The 15649-nt window shown below is 48.2% G+C and overlaps 1 protein-coding gene across 2 annotated transcripts in view; it reads right to left on the bottom strand.

Moving 5' to 3' along the window:
• The window catches only part of SPG7 (SPG7 matrix AAA peptidase subunit, paraplegin), a 47675-nt gene that overhangs the window by 8613 nt on the left and 23413 nt on the right, over positions 1 to 15649 (bottom strand). For both annotated transcript variants that reach the window (XM_005308179.3, XM_024110133.3), the window contains 5 exons: positions 15141 to 15314; positions 8313 to 8437; positions 6769 to 6871; positions 4966 to 5076; positions 725 to 840 (listed from right to left, as the gene is read on the bottom strand). In XM_005308179.3, coding sequence (XP_005308236.2) covers positions 725 to 840; positions 4966 to 5076; positions 6769 to 6871; positions 8313 to 8437; positions 15141 to 15314 — 629 coding nt within the window. The remainder of the gene's footprint in view (positions 1 to 724; positions 841 to 4965; positions 5077 to 6768; positions 6872 to 8312; positions 8438 to 15140; positions 15315 to 15649) is intronic.

Here is a 15649-nt window from a genome sequence, read left to right as displayed (position 1 = left end):
TTAAACGTTGGGAGTGCAGTAATCATTTAACAAAGCAACACTACACAACAGGGTTTAGTGCTAGTGTAACACAAACGAGCCTCTGATACTGTAAGAGATTTTATTCCAATGTTAGGACTTTTTTGGGGTAGGAGGAAACACATAGGAGAATACAGCCTCACGTCTGAAAGGAAGCCCTTTCCTATGGAGTGCCTCCTGAGGCAGGCCAACTCACAAGCCTACCAGTCTCAAAAAGCATCCCTTCAAACCAGGGACACGCGATGACCCAACTGACAGTTTTCTAACATGCTGGCAAGCCATCTCTGAGAGGGGAAGATTTTTGCATGCACACGCAGGCCATGCTGTGTGTCTGGGAGGGACATACAAATCAAGGAGCAATTGTAGGGAGATTTTAGTCCCTTTAGTGTGCACAGGGAACACTGTGGTCTCTGAGCACATCCAGTTCAGCTTTTAAACATAAAATGATGGCTGAAGATGATTACCTAGCTTAACAGCACAAAGTGCAATGCCTCACTGTTATTAATGGAGTCTGCTAATGGATTTCCGAATTGTGTACTTGGCTGTGTTACTGTAACCAAGTTCAGAAGAGGCGAGGGATGATGCAGCAGAGTTTAGCACAAGCTGTTGCATTATGATCAGTATACATTAGACTGGAATCCAAAAGGACCTCTCCCCACCCCCGCGTTGAGCTTGGTTATTAATTCATAGCAGACAGTTAGGTTACCTTCATCACAGCCTCTGTGTGTTCCAGCAGCCAGCCAACCAGTGCATGGCCTGACTCATGAAAGGCCACGACCCTCCGCTCCTCCTGCGACAGGATCTTACTCTTTTTGGCAGTGCCTGGGGAAGCAGGGACAGAGCTTCAGTTGGGAAAATGGGTTCTTGGCTTACACCTGTCACCAGCTCAGAGTTCACTCTCTTTTCCAACTCACGGTGCGAGCCAGCCAAGTGTGCAGTGTAACAGTTAGCGAGCTCATTACTCTTGCCTGCCCTGCCACCCCGGCCAGATGGAAAAAGCAACGCCGCTTCAATTCTGTGCGGTTAAAGAGGTGCCCTCGGTCACCTTACTAGTTAACCACGGAAGAATTCCGCCTGAAGCGTAGGCGGTTTCATTCTGCACTGAACTGAAGCAGGAGATGTTTTCAGCGGAGATCTCTTATTCTCTCTTTTCAAAGGGATGAGTTGAGACACATTTTAATAGATTATCTCCACCTTCCTAATGACTAAAGCACAGACCTAGGATTCAGAGCTGGGATCAGGTGTACCACAGACTCCCTGTAACCTTGGCCAACTCACTTTTCGGTGTCTCAGTTCCACATCTACAAGATGAAGATACCCACTGAACTGGCCGGGGTGTTCTGAGGCCTAGTTTGGCTGTAAGGCCCTTGAGTTCCTTAGGGCTGGTTTACACTGGGGGGGGGGGGGGGGGTGTCAATGTAAGATACGTCGACTTCAGCTACGGGAATAGCGTAGCTGAAGTCGACGTATCTTATTTCGACTTGCATCCAGTCCCCACGGCGCGGGATCGACGGCCGCGGCTCCCCTGTCGACTCTGCTACTGCTGCTCGCCCTGGTGGAGTTCCGGAGTCGACGGGAGCGCGTTCGGGGATCGATATATCGATCACTACCCGCCGATCCAGCAGGTAGTCTGGATGTACCCCTAGATAGGAGACATCATAGAAATGCAAGATGTTTATATTATAAACATCTGCAACAGAAGAGGGTCCCCGAGGATTCAGTCTATTAGGAACACTGAAATAGTGCAAGATCAAGGTTGCACATGAAAGCTTAGTGCAAATCTAGAGAGGTTTTCCATGCTGGTTATTCATGGAACAGTCTAAAGCCTCACAGTCTGGGGCCAAGCTTTTGGAATTAGCAAATTAAGATGAACTCTCAGTGTTCTCTCCTCTCCTTAAAAAAGGAAAAAAAAAGTATTTTTTAATGTCCTTTTTCCATGCCAATGCACTATACATTGGAAAAAGCCCAATTAATATTTGGAAGAGATGCTGAATGGAAGTCAAACTTGTAGCATATGTGCAGAAAATATGCTAACTGCAGAGTACAGTACACATCAAGAACTCCACTACATGTACTGTGCAAGGTGCCAGTATTTTAAAGCAGCTGTTTCTGCATGGTGCCAGGATCTGTAGGGGGCAGAATGGGCTCAGTGGAGAACATCAGCAGTGCACTGATTTTGCATGATACCTTGGAAAAAACACTGTTTAAAATATAATGTTAATAGAAAGCCAGGGGCCTTATTCAACAAAGAAATTGCAAATTACATTCAAGTCTGTTTCGTACACTCACTGCCCAGGGATCCCAGCAAAAGCTATGCCTCAGAAGGCATGAGGAGGATGGAACAGCAGCTTCAAATCAGAATGGCCTTAATTTTAATCAGAATAAGGTCAGTCCCTTAATCTTCTTTTAACGCAGGTTGGGTTATTATTATTATTATTTAATTCTAGAAGCATTTCCTTGTCAACCCACCAGGGAGAGAGACTGTATGAAACTCTTTGCAATAGCACAGAATGTTCCTGCATAATTGCTTCTTCCCTTGACTAAAGCCAGCCTCGGCTAGGAGCGGCCCCGAGGGCTTGGTTTTACTCTGTTTAGGAGCAGAAGGGGCCAAGGATGCTGCTTCAATGCAGCACTAGTCGGGTTCCACAGGCCGCCAAGGGTGCAAGCAGGCTCCACCATAGGCACAGCCGCTCTCTCTGCTGGCATCCTCCACAGGGAGCCTATTAGGCACTGCTCCATCTTCTCAATACATTCTCCCTCATTCCCAGGAGACAAGACTTCCAGACTAGTCCCATTTTCAGGCTTGAAGCCTTGGCAGTGATTAGCATTTGAGAAGCACCTTTACCCCTTCTCCCTCGTTACAGCAAAGGGTTTAAGGCTGACGTGGCTTTCAGCACCTGCTACCAAATCCCTTGATTTAACACCACTCTTCCCAAAGCAAAGACACTTGGTATGTCTCCTTCATTTTCAGGGAAGTCCAGCAATGACATTGTTGGGTGTGGACGGTTAAGACAGCAGCAGCACCATTCAGTATTTCTGTGCTTGGCGGCAGCATGAAAGCTCCAGACTCCCCTCACCCAAAGAGCTACAATCCCGCTGGTTGTTCAGTGAGTCAAAAAACCTGTGACCTCAGACTTGCATCATAGACTTTAGTTACAAAATCAAAATGCGTCAGAATGCGGATGCCACATTTTGGGTGTGATTGGGGAAGGCAAGCGTGACCACCAATGGAAAACTCAACTAAGTCCCTTCCTCAAGGAGACTGGCATTTTCTCCAGCTGAGGCAGCAGCTGCCTCGTAAGAGAAGCTGAAACAAGCATTGGCCTTTGCTGGTTTATGCCTTTGCAGAGCAACTCGGAAGGACCATCACTGGCCACACTTGGTGCTGCTAAGCAGCCAGGTGTCTGGCTTTGTGCAAGTGTGCACAGAATTACCAAGAATGTTCAGGGGGAAATGCACTTTTAAGGTAGATAAGAATTGCAGGAGACTATTTACAATTTCATGTAAGATGTTTAGTAAGCACCTATTCATGGGCATTTAAGCACCTTATAATAAAACAAGACAAACTCCAAACGAGGAAACAACTGACCCAACACAAGTGTTCTGGCCCATGGACCATAACCATCTGGCAGAGCACCTCACTAGACAAGCATGCAGCCTCTTCTGTGTGTCCAGTATCACACCCCTTATAGTGGCAGTGTACTATGTAAGTAGCCAAATATTTGCATTCTCATAATCAAGACCCTGTGTGTTCTGTAGCAGACTGGACCAAAATTCTGCAGCATTCTAGTGCAGCAGACTCAAAATTCTGTGGCAGTTTCAGGTAAATTCAAAGAGGTTTTTACAGAATTAAAAAGGAATACTACCATTAGTACAGTGTAATCTACAGTGAGGACAGTGCAGTCCCTGGCCTATTTTAATATTAAACATACTCTGCTCACAAATTTTCAGTGTGCTGCAGATTGTTACATGAGCAGTTCATAATTTGCATTGTTGGAGTTTTTGGTTTGGGGAGGAGAGCCTGAAATTTAATCAGCTCATTGGGGGACAGTTGTGACTTTGGCACCTGGGAAAACATGGCAGCTGGCTTGGGATTGTGGGATAAGTGCTCAAGCTGGAGCTCCCCCAAACACAAACAACATGGAGTTGCTGGCAGGATGTTCTCTGCGAGGGCTCCTCACCCCAACTTGGTCCACCAGAACCTGGATTTGTTAACCTTGCAGACATACTGCAAAGCTCCTCTTTTTCCTCTTTTCTAGGGCTGTTGAGGAGGGGGCATGCTATTTATATTTATGCGATAGGTGCCCAGAGCGCTGGATGGGCACTGAAAGCTACATTTTAGAAATGTAAAGAATTGAAGAACAAACATGTGAATTGTATCAGAGGGGTAGCCGTGTTAGTCTGAATCTGTAAAAAGCAACAGAGGGTCCTGTGGCACCTTTAAGACTAACAGAAGTATTGGGAGCATAAGCTTTCGTGGGTAAGAACCTCACTTCTTCAGATGCTTGCATCTGTGAGGTTCTTACCCACGAAAGCTTATGCTCCCAATACTTCTGTTAGTCTTAAAGGTGCCACAGGACCCTCTGTTGCTTTAAACATGTGAATTGTCCTCCTTAGGTTTCAGAGTTCCCCTTTTGTGATAGGAGCAGATTGCACCTACTAGTCCAGGTTGTCTATAGACTCAGGAGAGAACTATCAGTTTGGGCTCAGCTTTGGAAAGTTCTCTGCACCATAAGGGCTAAACACATGTTCTAAAAAGAATGCTTAGACCCTCAAGCACAGTCCTGCAACGGCAGGATTCCCAAAGCCCTACCTGTACTAAGGGGAGAGCATGGTCAGAATCATCTGTCTTGCTAGAACTCTGCCCACTAAAGAACCATATTCCAAAAGGCATGACGAGTGCCACGGAGGCATTAGAAAGAATGAAAAAAGGTCAGGGCTTCTTACCTGCAATGACTCTCTCTACAGCATACTCAAAGTTGAAAGTATCAATGGATTTATAGCCCTCCCTGGCAGCATGGAGAGCGGCCTCGTTACAGATGTTTGCTATGTCAGCGCCTACAGGTAAGAGTTAACAAATCAAGCTTTTTTTGTAAGGAGAGACAAATAGCACAGGAGGACAGAAAAGGCAGGCACAAACCTGGGGGAGGCTCGATGGAAATGAAATACACCTGCATCACCAGCTCCCTTTGTTCCCTTGGAAGAGAGCACAAACTTTGTCTCTGTTGCTTATGTTAGATTTAAATAACATGGTCGGCTTCTTGGCAATCAGCACTGGGCTGCCGCACAGGACAGAGCTCAGCTATCAGTCAGCAGGGCGAAAGCCCATGCTGGCTCTCAGCAATAGAGGAGCGATGCGGGTAGTTGGTCTGGCTTGGGCCACTGCGTTGTTCTTAAAGCAACCGCACAAACCTCTCCACAGGAGAAAACATCTGTGCTGAGTTTGTGTGCATGAGTGATGGGGGGAAGGGGGATTGCTGCACGAAGTCACAACAGAAGCAGTGTGCTGGGGCCTGTTAGAGGGGAAACCCAGCAAGGGTATTCCAGGAACTACATGCAGGCCGACGCCTTGGAGTCCGTGGTCAGAAGCTGTGTTCCAGTAAACCATCCCTAAAAGTTCCGGGGTGTGGGAATGTGGAGAGCAGCTTGATTTTACCCTGCTCTACAACGTAGCCTCTACTCAGTGCTACCCAGCAGCGAATTATTGTCTGTTGAAGTGTTTATTGATCTCCAAGTCTTTCCCCAGCTTAATGCACTGAGGGGCAGCGTCTCATTCTCAACAGCAACCAGGAAGAGGCAAAAGCAGCAGCTCTTCCCCATGGGAATCTGGGTCGTAAGCGTTGTAATGGCTCCCCTCCCCGCCCCACCACCGCGGTAGAAAACAGCTGGATGCCCAAAACATCCAGGGACTGAAAAACATCCACAGTTGCTCATCCACACACACATTTGTATCCAAGAGTCTGCGCAGGTTCTGGCCATTTCAACAAGAGAGGGAGCAGAGAGGAAATAAAACCATTCAGACCAACAGACATTGTAAAGGAGGGGGTGGCTAAAACAAAGGTGGGCAAACTACAGCCCGCAGGACTGTCCTGCCCGGCCTTGAGCTCCTGGCTGGGGAAGCTCCTCCGGCCCCTCCCCTGCTGTTCCCATTTCCCTGCAGCCACGCCACCATGCGGGCAGCATGGCTTGCACCCACCCACCTCTCAGGCTTTCCATTAAGCCAGTCCTGCTGCTCTGAGCGGCCTGGTAAGGGGGTGGGGAGTGTGGGGGGTTAGATAAGGGGCAGAGGGCAGAGGTTTGGGGGCTGTCAGGGGATGGGGTCTGGGGGGGTTGGATAGGCGTGGGAGCCCGGGGGGCCTGTCAGGGGGCAGGGGTGTGGATAAGGGGTGGGGCAGTCAGGGGACAGGGAGCAGGGGGAGTTGGATGGGGGCGGGGTCCTGGGGGAGGCAGTTAGGGGCAGGGGCGGTGAGAGGACAAGGAGCAGGGGGGGTTCGATGGGTCGGGAGTTCTGAGGGGGGCAGTCAGGGAGCGGGAAGTGGGAAGGGTCAGATAGGGGGTGGGGGCCAAGCTGTTTGGAGAGGCACAGCTTTCCCTACCCGGCCCTCCATGCAGTTTTGCAACCCCGATGTGGCCCTCGGGCCAAAAAAAGTTTGCCCACCTCTGGGCTAAACCAACCAACTCTTGAGTTCACAAACAAGGAAACCCTCACAGCGCCTCAACCCCCGCCTAAGGCAAAAGCCTGGCTCATACCACTGAACCCTGGGGTGAGCTCAGCCAGGCGCTGGGAATAGAAGCTGCCAGCTTGGGTCAGCTTCAGACTCTTCAGGTGCTGTTCGAAGATCTCTCTTCTCTCCTGCAATGAAAGGAAGAGCATTTGCATGAGGGGTTAGCGCCCCAGCCCAGCAGCCTGGCCCCACCGTCACCTGGAGGTGAGATTAGGGGCAATAAATGTCCCCCCATCACACACGGCAGCAAGCTACATCACTGGGAAGCCGGAGGTAAGAAGCCCAAGTGACTAAGCTGTGATGAGGACCAGCCACAAGAGGGCAGAGATGCCCTGCTTTGAGCCCTCAAAGTATTTACCAGTTTTGATTTCACCAGTGACACAGAGCTTTCAAATTCAGGACAGACATATGGAGGCTTACAATGAGTCACCGGCTCCTCTCTCCAAGGGGAGCTCTCCCCCCTCCCAACTTTCACCCTCATTGATCTCTGAACATTTCTTTAACAGCACAGCACTTAGAGCAAAGGAATCAAGAGCTCACAGCCCAAAGCCTGCTCCCTCCCCTGCCACTGGGAAGACGTCTCCGACTTGCTCTGCGGCATGTGGCCAGTTCTTAGATTAAGTTGGGGGGCTAGATGAGAGCTGGCAAGGGGCCAGAGTGTGACTCATTCAGCTGGTCCAGGAGGTCCTGATTAAAACAATGGGTTCCATTGCCAGGGGTTTTCCCCCTCCTCCTTCGGGGCAGCTGCACAGTTCATATGTCCGGTGCCAGATTGCATCAGGCATTGAAGGTATTTTAAATGAAAAGTCTGTGGATGACGGTAAAGCCGCAGATGGAAGGAGGAGACAATCTGCTGGAAGAGTGAGTTTCCTTGCTGCTTTCAGAGGCTGTGTCCAGACTCTGCTACAAGTCCCATCCTAGCAAACATGTTGGACTCCCACTGTTAAGTGGATCTGAATGCGCTCACGCCAAGCAGGCTGCAAGGAAGAGAGTGGGTATCCAAACACAAGCAAGACAGAGAGTGAGGTAACTAGTGCTTCATTTATAATGAAAGAGGAGCTGGGGCTCAAGCAATTTTTTTTACTTTCATAACTGATGCGGCAAGCCCAGAGGTGCCCGGGCTCAGCCCTGCCAAGCCCCAGCACAAATTAAGCACTGCAGGTAACACACAGGAATGAATGGTGAAGGTGCATTACTAACCTGGGCTCTGCCCAGACAGGCAGTATTGGCTAGAGAACCAGTTTAGGCTGCTCCTAGTTTCATGGAGAGAGGATACAGATATGCATGAAATTGCTGTCTCCATGACAAAAGGAGAACTCCAAAGCAAAGCTCTCAGGCAAGGCCAGATTGAAGCAAAGGGAGGCGCTAATACCATGGAGTCTCTGTACAGTGGGCTACTGCACTCATAGATTGGGTCTTTGGTTTAGGACACAGGTGGTAAGATGGGCAACACAGGATTGCCGTTCTCACTACTGCCAACCTTGGACTTTGCCAGCGCAGATACTGACCAAAGAGTGAAGAATTGTGACACCAGATTCACACACACAGATGGTGGGAGGGGATACATACCTGGAGGGTGGGAAGATCAATAAAAATGTGTCTGTCAAGCCTCCCGGGTCTCATCAGAGCATCATCCAAGATGTCAGCACGGTTGGTGGAAGCCAACACTATGACATGATCTGTGGTTCCCATCCCTGCAGCAAAACGAGAGCAGACATGAAGGTGAAGGGTTTCTGTCTCAGAACGTACAGTGCAGGCTTCGTGTTGCTGAGGCGCGATGGGAAGTGGAGAATTCCATCCACAGCTTTACAACATTCAGCCACAGTACGTCTGTGGCATCCTTTGGGGCAGGCGAGATTGAAGACATTTGCTTCTTTTTAGTACTGTGTGAAGGGAGGACTGGGGTGTGTGTGTGAGATTAGAAGTGGGTTATGGATTTTGGTCTTTCCTTGCACCCCTTGATAAACAAAGGCATCCCAGGTGCGCTATACACAGCTATAAAGAGTCCAAGCCTGAGGAGCTTACAGCCTGAACAAACAACATACAGACGAGGGACAGAATGCAACAAAAAGAAGTGACTGAGCAGCGATGTTCAGCACACAGCTCCCGAGTGCCATGATTTGCTTTTCATGCTGAGAAGGACAGAAGGGAGTTATAGGGCTAATAAACCTGTGGTGCTGGTGTGGGGCTTGTAGGAAGGGAGCCTGGCAGACAGGGTTTCATGTGTGGGGGCCTCATGGAAGGCATGGTGCCAAAGGCAGGAGTAAGGTACGAAGGGGCAGTTGCTCATGTAGCTTAGGGGAGAGCAGAAGTGCCAAATTGGGGCACCAAGCCACGCTCTTATTATATCCCATCAGGTGCTCTGATGCCTATGGACATGGGTCACCTGAATACCCTTGTCTTACAACAGCAGATATCAAGAGCCCCCAGAGCTGTAAGGCATGCAGCAAGCGGCCAGGGGAAGGGCCAAGCGAGCATTCCACAATTCCAACAGCGAAGCTGCCAAATGGGTCAATACTATAGCTCCGTGGAGAGTTTAAGGTTACAAGTCAATCAGACGAATGGCCCTATAGAAAAAAGCAGCTTGTTCTACAGTGAACTTCAGTTCTTCCTCCCCAAAGGATGCCTTCTAAATAGGCTCCTGCAAAGGATGAAGCACGATCATTCTTTGGTCATGTATTACACTGCACTTTAGAGTGTGATAAATAAGCAGAGAGACTGGCAGTCACCTGGGGGCTAACAAGCTTTATTCACAGGGCAGGATTAGAATGTACAGTGCATCATCTGCTTTGGAGCTGGGAAGACGCAGTCTTAAAATAGGTCGAACCATTAGAACAAACAAAAACAAAAACCACTGACTGCACCCTCCTTGCATCAGCCTCTGCCACACTCGCTTTCAGTCTGGGTCCCAGTGGGTGGGAAATACATAGCTCCAGGAAATCTAGATCAGCAGCCTTGAATCTATACTAATCCTCCCAACATGATGTCACCTGGCTATTAACATGCTTTGGCCTCAGCATGCAAGCATCAGTCACAATGAACAGTCTATAAAAGTAACACCTAAGAGTCCGTGAGAGCGAATCAAAGCTAGTGCTGGGAATCCAGCTTGAAAAACCTTCTTGTTTGCAGCACCTGTGAGACAAACCATTTCAAGGAAATGGTGAAGAGAATGTGGTTGATTTAACAAGTCCCCTGCTTCCTCCACCACTACTGTAACAGAGTAGCTCAGCTGTACACATGTAGCTTCACTGAAATACAGCCACTGTGCAGGGGGGCCGAGCAGCTGTCAGGACAACAACTGGCTCACAACACAAGAGCTGGGAAGAGGGAGATTTTGGCCAAGGACTCAGGGCAAATAACTGCTTCTGAAAAGTGTTATTGGCTCTAATGTTCATGTAGTGCAAAAAGGATCTTGGCCTTACAGGTCTCATCTATTCAGACATTGCAGAAGATTTGTAGGGATTGTGCTTCCCTGTCTGCTGTTTAGTTGTTTGTGCTCAGAAAATTCACATTCAAACTGCTTTGCTGTTCTAAGAAAGAGTTAAATTTATGAATATTGCCAGGCAATTTGAACTTGTAAATACAACACCAGGCATCTTTGATCAGTGCCCTATTCTTCCCTTGCTGCATAACCAGAACTTGCAGAACAGCGTCACAGATCTGATGAAGAGCAAGGTCGCCTGTATGCATGAGAAACATCACAATCATTTTCTAAATTGCACAGTGAAATTAACAAGACAAACTTACATTCACCCAGTTTAGCTGGGCTTAATTGCTCCTTCAAAGGATCTGCCTCACCCCCGTCCAGCTTTTTGGGGGATTCCATGGGGCTCTGTCCTTGGTCCCCTTCTCTTTTTTCCTCTGTACCTTATCTCTGGGTAATCTCAGGCACAAACACAAATATAATCTATTCTATGACTCACAGATTTACCTCTACTCCAAACTCTCTCTTCTGTCCAAACTAATCTTGGCCTGTCTCTGACACCTACTCATCAATGTCTAGTGTCAGCTCAAGATTAACATAGCTAAAACGGAGCTCCTAATCCACCTTGCCCCCACCCTTCTCGATCACTATGGACCATACCACCATCCTGCCTGTCACTCGGGAGCATAACCTGGACATCCAACTCAGATCCCTTAGGTCCTCACATCCAAATTATGTCTAAATCTTGCAGATTCTCTCTGCATACGATCTCGGAGATACAGCCTGTCCTACAGAAACACAACATCAGAAATGTAGGGCCAGAAGGGACCTTATGAAGTCATCTAATCCAGCTCTCTGTGCTAAGGAAGGACCAAGTAAACCCAGATCATCCCTGACAGGTGTTTGTGCTGTTTAAAACTTCCAACGATGGAGATTCCACAACCTCCCTTGGAAGCCTATTCCAGAGTTTAACTACTCTAAGAGCTAGAAAGTTTTTCCTAATATCTAACCTAAATCTCCTTTGCTGCAGATTAAACCCATTACTTTTTGTCCTCGCTTCACTAGAGAACAACTGATCATTGTCCTCTAACATATTTGAAGATTTATTTAGGTCCCTTCCTCAGTCTTCTTTTCTCAAAATTAAACATCCCCAGGTGTTTTTTTGTTTTTGTTTTTTTTAAACTTTTCCTCCTAGCTCAGGTTTTCTAAAACTTTGTATCATTTTTGTTGCTCTCTTTTAGACTCTCTCCATTTTAACCACATCTTTCCTACAGTGTGACGTTCAGAATTGGACACAGGCCTCACCAGTGTCAAGTACGGCAGGACAATTACTTCCTGTGTCTTACATATGACACTTCCTTCAATACACCCCAGAATTATATTCGCTTGTTTAGAACTGCATTGCACTGTTGACTAACATTCAATTTGTGAACCACTAAAATCCTGATTCTTTTCAGCAGTACTAACACCTAGTTAGTTATTCCCCTTTTCGTAGTTCTGCTTTTGATTTTTTCTTCCCAAGAGTACTACTTTGCACTTGTAATTAACAACAAGCCATATTATTTATAACCATACAGGTAAAACTCTCATCCAGGTTCACATCTCTGTTCTTGCAACATCCTTCTCTCTGGCCTTTACAAATGCAATCTTATCCCACTTCTAGCCATTCAGAACGCTGCTGCCAAATTCAGTCTCCTAGCCTGTCACTTTGACCACGTCACCACCACCCCTTTTGCATGCCTCCACTGGCTCCCCCTTCTCTTGGCATTAAATGTAAGCTGCCGGTCTTCACTTTCAACACCCTTCATGGCCCACCCTACCCGACCAGTCATCTCTCATTCACTATAAATATGACTCAAGCATCCAATTGGTCCAGATCTTTCTCCATCCCCCACTCGCTACATTTTCAAACAAACACCTTTGTGCTTTCTCTGATGTTGTCCCTCAGGCTTGGGAGGAGCTCCCTGTAAACACCTGCAAAACTAATTCATCCTCTTTCAAATTCTCCTTCCCATGATGCCTCCAAAAAATGTGACACTGGTTAGGATGCTGGTGTGCTGAGACCATGGCATATCATGCTGACCTACTGTCTCCCTGTTTCCTTGTACTCCCCCATCACGCTCTGAATCCATCTGCTGCTTCTTGTCTTGTACCCAGATTGCAAACTCGCTGAGAGCCAGGGACCGTCTTCTTGTTCTCTGTCTGCTCGGTGCCTAGGATACTGAGGTCCTAGTCCATGACTAGGACTCCTGGACACGACACTAATACAAATAAATAACAATTTCTTTTCAGAAGGCAGCCTGTGGCAACAGAGTGAAGAGAATCCATCAGTGCCTTAGTAAAGACTTTCTATAAAGCATGCATTTAATAAGGAGATCATTTTACCTTTCATCTTCTGACACCTGTAACAGAGGGCTGGGCCCGAATTTCGGAATTGGCAGCTCATCAGGGTCTTCAGCACTACACCTGATTTCTATAAACTGGAGGAGACCACTGAAATTTTCATCTTTAAAAGAAGAGGGGGACTACACTTTCCAGAATGTGTAACTTCATTTTGGTCTAATGGCTCTCTACTTGACTGACTCATGATGCAGCAGCTCATGCTGGGACATAGTGTCCTTCCAGGCCACCCTGCTGCATTAAAATGAGGATAGCCATGGGCAGTAGTTGGGTTGGGGGCCACTCCTGGCCTTTGCCCACCAAGAAACCTACTGTGCATTATACATCTGAGGTGGTAACGCCAAGCCCAAGTAAGGTTACATCTTTGGTCAAGTTTCCAAAGCTGAGGTACGCACAAAGCATCAGGAACCACGAGCATGGATTCGAAGTGCCTCTGCAACCCTGGCCCATGGGGCCTCCAGCGCACTGTGCACCGGCTTCAAGGACGTTCCTGTGCACAAGGCACTCAGCTGTCTGCCTACTCAAAGCAAACTCACAGCTCATTTCCCCCCTCCTGCAGGGCGGTCACAGAACCCATACTGAAACAGTGGCACCCTGTGGCCCTCTGCACTGTAGGACAGTCCATGTCCTTCCTCACCCCATACTGCGCTCTAGCTTCAATTCCTCTCCCCTCAGGAAGGAGGGTACAAATCCATAACAGAGACAATCTTGTGAGACACGCAGGGGGATCACAGGTACATTCTGATGAGCAGGCATCTCTCGCCAAGAAGCTAAGGCATACATCAAAGCAACCTCCTATGGGGCATCCTCACTGAGGAACAGGAACTTTGTGGGGAACAAATTGCAGAAGCTGCTCTGCTCTCAGCTCCGCAGTGAGTCAAATTCCAATCTTCTTCCTGACTGACTGCACCCCAGGAAGTAGCCTGGAGTTCAGATCCCAGAAAGGCCTGCCGGAGAAGCGTTCCTCACACCTCACTGCTGCACTGAATTTCTTGCACGGAGACAATTTGGGGAGGCAGCAAATTTCATGACTGTAAACAGGGGAAAAGAGGGATCTCTCCCACCAAATGTATCCTAGAATCTGAACCATTCCCTGCTGGGCAGAGCCCTGACACGTCTATTCCTTTGTCCTGCTCTACAGTAATAAGACAGCTACAGAAGTCATGCAAGTTGGGTTAGTGCGGTAGGGGCTGACAGACCTCAGTTACAAAGAGCAGTCAAATGTGCATTTTCCTTCATCCCGTCAAGACTCTTTGTAAATGCCCCAAATAAGCAGGGCCGACACCAGGTGGGGTCTAGGCAGTGGCACCCAGGGCTTGCTTGCAAACTACAAGGCTGTCTCCCCTGATTCGGATGTGGATTTCCTAGCGAAGCCGGGAAGGTGGAGATTAAGTTAAAGGACAGCAGAGGAAATTTACTACATTGCTTATGCCCCTCTGGGACAACTAAATTTTAAATCCCATCAGGCTTTAAAATTACCTGTCTTGGACAGGTTGTAACAAGTATTAAACAATATTTAATGGCTAGCAAACCCCAAAAGTTACCCTCGAAATATAGTTCTGCCCTTGATGCAGATTCGCTTTACTTTACTTCTTCAGGGCTGTAAATTATCTCCATCCTGTCACCAGTGGGAAGACATATTTCTGAGCTGAAACAATCACATTGTGCATTAAGAGCATCTCTGGGCTTTCTGACCTCCTCCAGCCCCAGTCTTTGATGCACATGTTGCCCTGGTTTTATTAGCAGGCTGCAAGATGATGCCAAAGTTATCTCCAGTGCACATACTGCCTCAGGACACCACAGCAAGCTCCCTTCTGTCTCATAGCCTTTAAAGTTACCACTAAGCAGACCTGCTCGCTGGAGGATTTTAATTTTAGTCCTACTGCTGTTAGTAGCCAGAGATTATATCCTCTGTCCAATTCTATATTAAACTCTCATGAGGGCTGGCCCAATGATCCAGTGACAGTGGAGAAATCAAGTCCAAAGTCTGTCTCCTAGAAGTCTCCGATTTCTCTAGCAACTACAGGCTCTGAAGAGAGTCATGTCCAGTCTTCCAAAGACAAAGGAACGGTTGCTACGATGTGGGGCCTTTCAGCATACTGAGGAAAAATGGAGTGTGGTGAGGGGGAGTGAGGTGAAAACTGAAGTCCCAGAGGACTCTTCACAGAGTTTCTTGTGGGGACGGCTGAGCAGGCTTGCGGGAGAAAGAGGGAAAACAGGAACAAAGTGTAAAGCACTTGGCTTTGAGAAGCTCTCTGCTGAAGAGATGCAGCTGCTTCTGCTCGCCCTACGACACACGCTCAATATAGCAACTGATGGAGGGGGAGCAAGTAGAACATAACAGAAAAATAACTCTTCTGGATACCTCTACACTGCAATTAAACTTACCCCCCCACCTCCCGGCTGGCCTGTGCCAACTGACTTGTGCTTGTGGGGCTCGGGCTAAGGCATAGGCGTTGACTCCATTGGTGCTTCGGGGCTGGAGCACCCACGGGGAAAAATTAGCGGGTGCTCTGCACCCACCGGCAGCCAAGCTCCCCACCTCCTCCCTGGCTGGGTGAGAGAATACTAACCATCCATTTCTACCAGCAGCTGGTTTAAGGTCTGCTCCTCCTCAGTGTTGGAAAAGCCGGAGATGTCGGTTGAGCGTGTCTTACCCACAGCATCTATTTCATCAATATACACAATACACGGGGCACGAGCCCTGGCTTCTCTGAAGAGGCTCCGTACACGAGCAGCTCCAAGACCTAGAGAAGGGCAAAGAGTAAGATGAAGAGAGACTTGCAGGAATCAATCCTTACTTGCTATGTATTTTAATTATCTGTAGTACAGTTGTACCCAGAGGCCCCAGCCGAGATAGTGCCCCAGCCCTGTACACACACAGGAAGTGACAGTCCCTACCCTGAGGAGCTTACAATCTAAACAGGCAAGATAGACAAAGGCTGGGGGAAAGAGGTACAGAGAAACACTTGGCCTAGGTCCCCTCGTGGGTTAGGGACTAGAACCCAGGTATCCTGAGTCCCTGTCCCCTGGATCACATGGCCTCTTCAGCTGAACTCAATGTGTCAGTCTGTCTGCACAG

The sequence above is a fragment of the Chrysemys picta genome, chromosome 14, assembly GCF_011386835.1.
Source record: "Chrysemys picta bellii isolate R12L10 chromosome 14, ASM1138683v2, whole genome shotgun sequence".
Taxonomy (NCBI): domain Eukaryota; kingdom Metazoa; phylum Chordata; order Testudines; family Emydidae; genus Chrysemys; species Chrysemys picta.
This window is presented reverse-complemented; position numbering and strand designations above follow the sequence as displayed.